The sequence below is a fragment of the Salvia miltiorrhiza genome, chromosome 1 (genome assembly GCF_028751815.1).
Source record: "Salvia miltiorrhiza cultivar Shanhuang (shh) chromosome 1, IMPLAD_Smil_shh, whole genome shotgun sequence".
Lineage (NCBI taxonomy): Eukaryota > Viridiplantae > Streptophyta > Magnoliopsida > Lamiales > Lamiaceae > Salvia > Salvia miltiorrhiza.
The window spans coordinates 76,963,070-76,972,744 of NC_080387.1; the positions used below are offsets into that span (position 1 = coordinate 76,963,070).

Consider the following 9,675-nt stretch of genomic DNA (forward strand, 5'->3'; position numbering starts at 1 on the left):
AAAATTCTTAAAATGCAACCCTTAAAACTACTACAAATTAGAAACTTTAATGTGCTTTAATCACCAATTGGAATGAAATGTCTTATTTTTGCGAAGACCATGAATATATGATAGAATGAGAAAGGAAAATTTCAAACATCGAAAGATCTAATTTTGTAAAAAAAATTCAACTTGGTTAACTCACTCGGAATTTCCCCATCCAATCTATTTGATGACAAGTATTGTGAAACAAATTCAAGTATCTAAGGGAATTAAGATTCCCTGAAGAATGGCAAAAAGAAGACCGCCAACTGTTCGACAAAAAGCCCAAAAGAAAACAATCACTTTTCAAAGAATACCCACAACGAAGAATGAAGAAAAATGTAAGAAAATCAGCAAAATCACTGTCGTTTTTTTTCGTGTGATGGCTTCTGGGGAGGCTTAGATCAATGCCTCACTTAGCAGCAGGAAATAGTATTCTGTTTCTTTGATTTCCATGAAACAAGAGAGGACCCTAGGAACACAGCAAAACCTGTGACTGAGCGTCGAGTGGTGGGGCAGGATGCCCAATCTGCATCAGAAAAAGCAGACAAATGCAAACTAGACTCCTTGGCAAAGAAAAGTCCATGCCCAACTGTTCCTTTGAGGTACTTAATCACACGTTCTGCTGCTGCTAAATGACCTTCACATGGTTTAGAAACAAATTGGCTTAAGTTGTGTACAGCAAAAGTAATATCAGGTCTTGTCAAACTGAGATAGAGTAGTCTGCCAATCAGTAGTTTATTGAAAATGATGCCCAATCCATGCACTTTTGTGTGCAACTTTTGTATTTTTGTATTTTACATCATGCATATTTATATTCAATGTTATGCATCCTAAAAAAGCATTACAAGCTTAAAAGATGCAAAGGCAGGTATCTTTGTGGGATTTGGAAGCAATTCCCGATTGACAGAACTCGGAGAGCATGCCTACGTACAGAGGATCCCAGAGAACTCAAAACTGATGATCCCTTCCCGTGGGCCCAATATACTTCTCGATGGTATATCTCCTTCCAGCTTCGTATGGTGCCTGACGAGGAAACCGTCTTCCAACTGATATGAAGCATAATGGGCAGCCATAACAAGTTGTTCTTGGAGCTTTGTGAAGGCAAAAGGTGATTCCATTGGAGCTCCTGTTTTCAGGCTAATGTTTTGGATATTCTGCTGCATCGTCTGTTGATCCTTGAAATCCACAGCTATCTGTTCTACAAAATGTGAAAGCCGAGTTTAGTTTAGGCACTCAAAAACCATTGAATAAATGCATTTATGCCTCTTTCATTCCGTACTTGTCTTTGGCTTTTTTATGCCATTGTTCATCTTAGCCTTGAGGATAGATCAATGTTTTTGTAAGATTATATGTCAGCTAATAAATATTTAAACTCTGCTGCAAGCTTAGTTTGGAAAAGAAATCACGATGCTCATGGCTCTGAACCTCAGCGCCTCCCCCTTCGCCGCCATGTTCACGTTGGCGACACCAGTGTCGTGGGAAGACGGCGAGTGGAAGATCATGATTATCCAAAAAACATAAGAGTCAAAAATAAGAGATGAAAAAGAATGATTAATATAGTTAATATAGTTAGCCTTGAGGATAGATCAATGTATTTGATTAGAGGTTGCCGATTAAGTAAAGTGAAATGTGTTGTTAAAATGTAGTGAAAAATAAATGATTGAGTTATCCGTCTTTTTGATGAAATGAAAAAGTAATTTTAAAGATCGCGCGACGGGGACCTGAAAACCTGAAAGAGGAGGCGACGTTGATGATGAGATAAAATTAAAACTTAGCAAACTTTGAACATAAACAAGTATTTTGTATAAACTCAAAAGCACAAACTCACAAGTAGCAATCATAAAACAACAATCTGATGTCTGGAAAAGAACAAAAAAGCAAGAAAGAAAAGCTCATAATATATATTTGTCTTGAATCAACTTCTCCTCTGTGTTGGAGTAGCTCTCTTCCTTGTCTTGTTCTTGTTGTATGTATATCCAACACCAAAAAAGAATTCCACCAACCATCTTGGCCTTCCAAATCGAATAATCCAACAACCAATTCCAATTCCAACTATGAATCCACTTCCATATCCCATCACCACACTTCTCCATCCAAATCCATCTATAAATCCATACTCATCTTCTTCTTCTTCTGGCTGCATCTGCTGCTCATTCTTCTCGTTGCATTTTCTCGTCAATGGAACTCCACACAATCTCAAGTTTCCCACGTATGAATCATTCTCAAATGTGGAGAACTGGTTAGACTGTGGTATTTGCCCCACGAGATCATTCATCGAAAGGTTTAATTTCTCAAGAAATGTCAATCTTGTCAATTCACTTGGAATTCCTCCCTCCAATTTCTTCGATGACAAGTCCAATGATTCAAGCACACTTATATTTCCAAGAGATGCAGGTATGTGTCCCATGAGATTATTGTGGGACAAATTCAAGTATCTCAAAGAATTCAGATTACCTATGGAATCTGGAATACTACCAGAGAAATTGTTGGAGGATAAGTCAATGGTTGTAAAGGTTTTCAACAGCCTCGTCAATAACAGATCCAAACCTTTCAAGGTGATTCTCATCTCCACATACCTTAGAAAAGAGTCATCATCACTACTTGTAATTAGATCTGTCTTATTTTCCTTCACATCCATCATTGCTCTAAAGTTCTTGAAATATGTTTGAGGGAGAGACCCCACAAATTCATTGTCAGATATATCTAAAACTTGCAACTTTTGAAATGGAAGGTTGCTTCGTGAAGCCAGCGACATGTTACCATCAAACTTGTTGGACTTCAATATGAGTACTCGAAGCTTAGGAAGACCTTCCATCCAAAACGGAAATTTGTCTCGTATTCTATTATTTCCAACGTCGAGACCCTTCAGACTTTTGCAATTGATTAAGGATTTAGGTAATCTTCCTTTCAATTTATTACCACTCAAATTGATGGACTGAAGACTACACCCATTGATAAATATTGATGGAATGAGGCCACTAAAGTTATTTGCATTTAAATGAAATATGGACAACGATTTGCTCAAGTTTCGAAAGCATTGTGGAACTGTCCCTTCCAAACTGTTATTTGAGAGTAGAAGAAGCTGAAGGGATGTCAAGTTGCAGATGCAGAATGGAAGCTCACCATTTAATTTGTTGGAAGAGAGGACTAAATACTTCAAATTTGATAGATTCCAAATGGTGGATGGTATTGGACCTGGAAGTTTGAGAAGTCAACGTAGATATATATTGCTTTAGAGACAATCTGGATACATAAAGAAACATGGCAATGAAGAAATACATTTTATGCACGTGTAGTATTTTGATAGAAATTAAATTATCTCTTCTATTCTTATATCACCCATGCATGTCACATATATTCAATGGCATCTTAATTTAATATAGCATTTGTTAACATTGATCCTTAAAATTAATAGATTTACAATATGGTTGGAAACAACAAATCCAACTATTGTTAAAGTATTTGGTTGGCAAAGGAATTAGACAAATTGCATATCTTATCTTAACAAATGTAAAATATTAAAAAGACTAGTTCAAACAAAAATGGCCAAAGATCCGATCAAGGTTGTAAAAAAGTTATTATGTCAAGTTGCATATAAAGAATGAAAGCTCACCATTTAATTTGTTGGAAGAAAGGTCTAGCTCCATCAAATTTGATAGATTCCCAATGGTGGATAGTATTGGACCTAAAAATTGAAGAACCCTTCATTTCAATCACTTTAAAGATGGAGGATAGTAAGAAACACATTTTATTTTGCACTTGAAAACATACGCTGAAACTTTATTATTTGATAAATGCCTCTAAAGTATAAATCAATTAGCAATGCACACAAGATATTTTGTTACAAATCTTATATTTCCCAGTATCACGAAGACATGCACACCAAGTATACTTGATGACATCATAATTTAACAAATCATCTGTTAACATTGAGAAAATAGAGGATTCAATATGGCTGGAAACAGAAAATCCATATGCTGTTAGAGTATTTATCTAACTAAGCATAAATTAGTTATATGAGAAGAGGCCAGCAAGCTAAGAAAACAAAATAAGCTAAAGATAGGGATGCCAAGTTGTAGATGGAGTGGAAGCTCACCATTTACTTTGGCAGATAATTTGAAATATCTTTTCAACAAATGTATCTAAAACCAACAAATTAGGAAATGGACAGACATATAATTTATGCAATGTTCCATATATCTCATTTTTCTAAACTGATTTATAATTGAACTAAAGATGGCCTAAAGTTTTCATAGCATTGTGGAATTTCTTATTCCCAAGATATACATAATCAATCTCTTTGATTGCCAAGTCGTAAAAGAATTGATTTGATTATTATAACACGACCACAAAAATAATAAGTATAATTAGAACACTATATTTAATGGTTCGTTTTTGTCAATTTGAATACATTATTAGGTGAATATTAAATGGTAATTGTTCAATCCAAATAATTTGACTCGGTTCAATTTAGTCTTGGCAATGGTTCAATTAAGTGGGGCCTCTGATATATACAAATTGGTTTTCAGTTGTTAAAATAAAATTAAAAAGTCATTTTTTTTTATCAAAGCATACGGTTTATTGCTAAAAGATTAATGTACAAGAATTTATATCTAACCTATTCAATGCAGAGTCATATATAGTTAATCTAACCAATCTAAAATCATAATTACTATTAGAAAATTAGTTAGTGGTGTGCTTTTTCTAATTATATGAAAGTGAATATATATTGTCATATATATGGGCTAATTTGTAAACAATTCTATTTAATTAGATCGATGTAAACCGAGTTAAGTATAGAAAAAGAGAGAGAAATAATAATAATAATAATAATAATAATAATAATAATAATAATAATAATAAATAAGAGCCCAACGTAGTAATCATGAGCAATATATCTTGTGATATGGGCTAAGTAGTGGTCAATAATTCGGTTTAGAGTCTACCAAAGTAATCATGAGCAATATTAATTAAGCTTTGTGGGCCCTCTGATATTTACAAATTGGTATTAAGTTGTTAAAATAAAATTAAAATGTCATTTTTTTAATCAAAGCATACGGTACGTTTATTGCAAAAAGATTAATGTGCAAGAATTTATATCTAAACAATTCAAAGTCATATATAGTGATCATGCAAAGTTTTATATAGTTATGAATTGAGCAATATCAATTAAGTTTTGTGGGCCCTACGATATATATTTACAAATTGGTATTAAGTTGTTAAAATAAAATTAAAATGTCATTTTTTTTTTAATCAAAGCATACGGTTTATTGCAAAAAGATTAATGTGCAAGAATTTATATCTAATCAATTCAAAGTCATATATAGTCATGCAAAGTAATAAGTATATAGTTAATTTCATAACGAAGCGTGACTCAATTGGTAAAGTTCTCCACTTCCAATTAATAGATTAGGGATTTGAATCACTATTGGGAAAATGAAAATTCGTTATTAATCTTTTTTTTTTAATAAAAAAGAGAGTAATAGTTGATTTAAAATATGCCTAGAATTTTGGAGACAAGAAGCCTACAAATGCCCTTTATATTCAAATCTAAAACTGTTCTTGTGAGCCTAGAATTTTTGGAGACTACTTATTCCGGCACATAAGAGTGTGCATTGTCATTTTTGGACACTAATTTTTTTATTTCTTACTTATATTTTTTAATAAAGTCAATCACTTTTTCAACTTCCAATACACTTATTTAACATTTTATTAAAACTCATGCCACAAAAAATGATGCACACTCTTATGGAACGGAGGGAGTATTAATTTACAAGACAACTCAAATTGCAAGTCATTATTTGACCTATGTGACAATGCCGCGTGGAAGTCGACCTAATGGTAAAAGTAGGACCGTAACTTTCAATATTTTTCAGAAAGAAGACTATATGTTACGGAATTTGAAAATGAGGACTATATGTTACGAAGTTTGAAAATGAGGACTATAACTTTCATTTTTTATAATTACACTCCTATTTAACACATCAAATAAGGGCCCGAAATAGGAGTGTAAATGTAAAAAATAAAAGTAATAGCCCTCATTTTCAAATTCCGTAATATATAGTCCTTATTTTCAAATTTCGTAACATATAGTCATCTTTCTGAAAAATATTGAAAGTTAAAGTCCTGTTTTTACCATTAGATCCGTGGAAGTGAAATCATTGAGCCACAAAATTTGACTTCTAATCAAATTACTATCAATTCATCAAAAATATTATAGAAACTTATTTTTGCGGATTAGTTTAGATGGATAAAAGTAAGTGTTAATAGATAAAAATGCCCATTTTCTTAAGTTTTTTATGAAAGGGTCTTCTTTAATAATACATGTATTCTATTGGTTCTTAGATAAAAATATCATTCAATCAAAAATAGTTTTTATAAAAAAATTAGACAACCCAAAATTCTTTTCCATATTTTTGAATTATTTCAAAAACTAAATTATTATTCCAATCAAGTCAATAAAGCATAATTAAAAAAATGGCATAACAAGATAGTGAAAGAATGAAATTGAATGACATTATCAACTAATTTCTAAATAAAAAATCATGAACGTCAAAGTTGTAAAATTTCTTTCGAATAATATAATTTATTAAAAATGGACGTGTATCAATAATAAACTAAGTAAAGATCTTCTATATTTCTTATAGAAAAGTCGGGATATCACACGAGCTGATAGGATTACCATATAAATAAATATATTCTATTAACAACAAATTAAAAATAGATAGAGGAAATAGAACCATGAAAAGAGTTTCCATTTATATCAAGATAAACAAGTGAAGACATGTAATACCCCGAATTTTTCTCAATGTGATTTTAGAAGAATGATTGGGTTTAGCATTAAGTCGATTCGCACCCCGGAGAAAAATATGCTATTTCCAACAAAGAATGTATTGAAAGCCCTAAAGCAAAATGTTTTCCAATTTTATGCTTTACTTTTTTATATTTTTGAATTATTTCAAAAACTAAATTATTATTCCAATCAAGTCAATAAAGCATAATTAAAAAAATGGCATAACAAGGTAGTGAAAGAATGAAATTGAATGACATTATCAACTAATTTCTAAATAAAAAATACATGTATCCGCGTAGCCTACTTTTCTCCATTTTATAGCTAAGGCCCTTATCGTTTCTAATCTCAGCTTACTTTCTTCACTCCCAATTTGAAGAACAACTTTCGCAATCCCTTCAGACTTTCTTTACCATCACAAACATCTATTTACAGCAACCCACTCCCAACCATAATCTGGAGAAATCAATTTATCTCACAAGAGGTAAACCTACTAACATATACACTCAATAATCAGTCATTCATTTCACAAAGAAGACCATCACCGATGGCATAAACATATTTCATATTCAGAAATCAACACACATACCATGTTATTTTCTAGATTTTGAATTGCACAATATGTTGAAAAGCCATCTTTTTCATGTTTTTGTTGGCGTGTGTGTGTGTATGTGTGCTGCTGTGTGCGTGAGTTCTTAGAGCTGTCGTCGTCGTTGTGGCGAGTCGGGCAGGTTGGGATCGAGAGAGAACAGGGGAGGATCGGCGGCGGCAGCGGCCTGATGCTCCTGCTGCCCGTCGATCCAGAGAGAGAGGGGGGTGGACGGCGGCTGGACGCGGGGCTGTTCGGCGGTGATAGCGGCGGTCCGGCTGACCGTGGTTGTCGATCAGAAGAGAGAGAGGGGAAGAAGGCGGTGGTTCGGCGGTTACCTCGCCGGAAATCGCAGGGGGAAAGGATTTAGGGATTTTTTTATTTGCAGATTTGGGGTATTTGCAGGAGAGTAGGAGAGAAGAGGAAAAAGAAAGAGATGAGAGGGCGGTGGTGGTACCCGATGCGGCGGCGGCCTCTGCCGCCGGAGGAGAAGGAGAAAGAGAGGAGAGGGAGCTGCGTGAGGGTGTCTGTGTGTCGTGAGAGAGAACAAAAAGGGGAGAGAGAGACGTATAAGAAAAAGAGAGAGAGAGAGAGGGGTTGGGCTAAAGTTTCTGGGCCGGTTTTGTTCTTATAAATTGAGTTGGGATTAATTTTTAGTTGGGCTCATGGTTTTATTTGTTGGGTTTTAACTTATTGGGTTTGCCCATTGAATGTATTAATTAAATCAATGATTCAAGTTCATTTGAACACTGATTTAATTAATTAAATCTTCACTAATTATTTCGTTACAAGTGTTATTATAGGCACATGATTGTTTGATTATATGTTTTTATTTAAAAGTTAAAGTCTTACAAATGTTTGTAAGCAAAATATTTTTAAGTTGATTTATGCTCAAGATGAGTTTTTAAAGCAAAAGCCGAGCAAGGGTATTATTGAAACCCTTAGCCAAGAAAAATGATTTCAAGTTTTGTGTTGATTTTTGAAAACCCGGGTGTTGCGAATCTAGTTAGAAAATGATGACAAGTCATGAAGGTTAAGCTTGATTTTAGGACTATGAGTTTAAGTTAAGAACTTATCTTGTAGGTCCTACAGAAGAGGATATTTAGGCTCTTGGTCAGTTGAGTTATATTGTTTGGATTTTCTCCAAATCAGGTGAGGCTTTATTTACGAAATGTATGTTTGAGCTAATAAGCTCGGTTTTTATGAAATGTTAAAGTTGATGGTTCATGCTTAAAATGTTTTTGCTCTCTATTGGTTATTGCTTCTACCAGAACATTGTTGGCTCCGCCAACCAGAACATTGTTGGCTCCGCCAACCAGAACATTGTTAGCTCTGCTAACCAGAATTGTGTACGTACACCAGAACCTGTTGTCTCGAGAGATCGGTGACAACCAGTTGTAGATAGCATGCCCAATAGATGGCCAGGAAAATATGAGCTCAGATTATTTTAGTATGCATGGAATGACTCACTTTAAAAACATTCTGTGTTATACTGTTTAAGGCATGAATTATCTTTTTAAGTAAATGATTTTTAAACATTTTTAAATGGCTCAACCCACTGAGTACACTAGTACTCAGCCTTGCAATTATTTTCAAAACCTTTTGCAGATTGAGCAGCTGGTGGTGACGTGCGAGGCTGAGGAAGGGTTATTGCTATGAATTTTGAAGAAATGCTATGTTTACTTCCGCTGAAATAAATTCACTTAGTGGATATTATCTGATGTCTAATTATATTAATACTTTTATTCATATTTCTAATATGAATTTCATTCTCCGTCACTTTTCTAGCGATTGTTTTCCGCATCTATTATATGCTTAGTATGAGACGTTGTCTTGGTCTCAGACCTTCGAACTTCCGATCCTGATAGGGAGAATAATTATGTTATAATGTCGTACTTGTTTTCATTTAAATACGGCATAATGTCCAACCCTCAGGGCTCATGATTACCTATTTTATTCAAGTAAAGCTTAGTAGTCCTGTCACATAGCCCATTTCTTATTCTCCCGGGAAATCAGGGCTGTCACAAGACAGATTTCCAATTTCTAGTGGGATGCTGCCTTCGAGTCTCACAAGTCATACCCCAGCTAGAGTTCTAAATAAGTCACTCTATTATCCATGTGAAAAAGATATTACACTGCTCCAATTATTTTTCAAAATATTAGAGTATGTTTTCCTTTTTCTTTTATCGAGAAAATATATTACACAACTTTTTTTTTATATAAATCTATTTTTCCTTGCAATTTATTAACACTCAAATTGTTAGACTCAAAA

General features: G+C 33.8%; 1 protein-coding gene and 1 long non-coding RNA gene across 2 annotated transcripts; one reads left to right on the forward strand and one right to left on the reverse strand.

Annotated features, from left to right (window-relative positions):
- Positions 1 to 1,854: 1,854 nt before the first annotated feature.
- LOC131006375 (receptor-like protein 9DC3) lies at positions 1,855 to 7,439 on the reverse strand. The gene is made up of 3 exons (XM_057933557.1): positions 7,404 to 7,439; positions 3,638 to 3,709; positions 1,855 to 3,219 (listed from the first exon to the last, which is right to left on the reverse strand). The coding sequence occupies exons 2-3, from the start codon at positions 3,669 to 3,671 to the stop codon at positions 1,940 to 1,942; spliced, it is 1,314 nt and encodes a 437-aa protein (XP_057789540.1). The 5' UTR covers positions 3,672 to 3,709; positions 7,404 to 7,439; the 3' UTR covers positions 1,855 to 1,939.
- LOC131006388 (uncharacterized) lies at positions 7,114 to 8,911 on the forward strand. The gene is made up of 2 exons (XR_009095509.1): positions 7,114 to 7,298; positions 8,487 to 8,911. It is a non-coding gene; the product is annotated as an uncharacterized LOC131006388 (long non-coding RNA).
- The last annotated feature ends 764 nt before the right edge of the window (positions 8,912 to 9,675 follow it).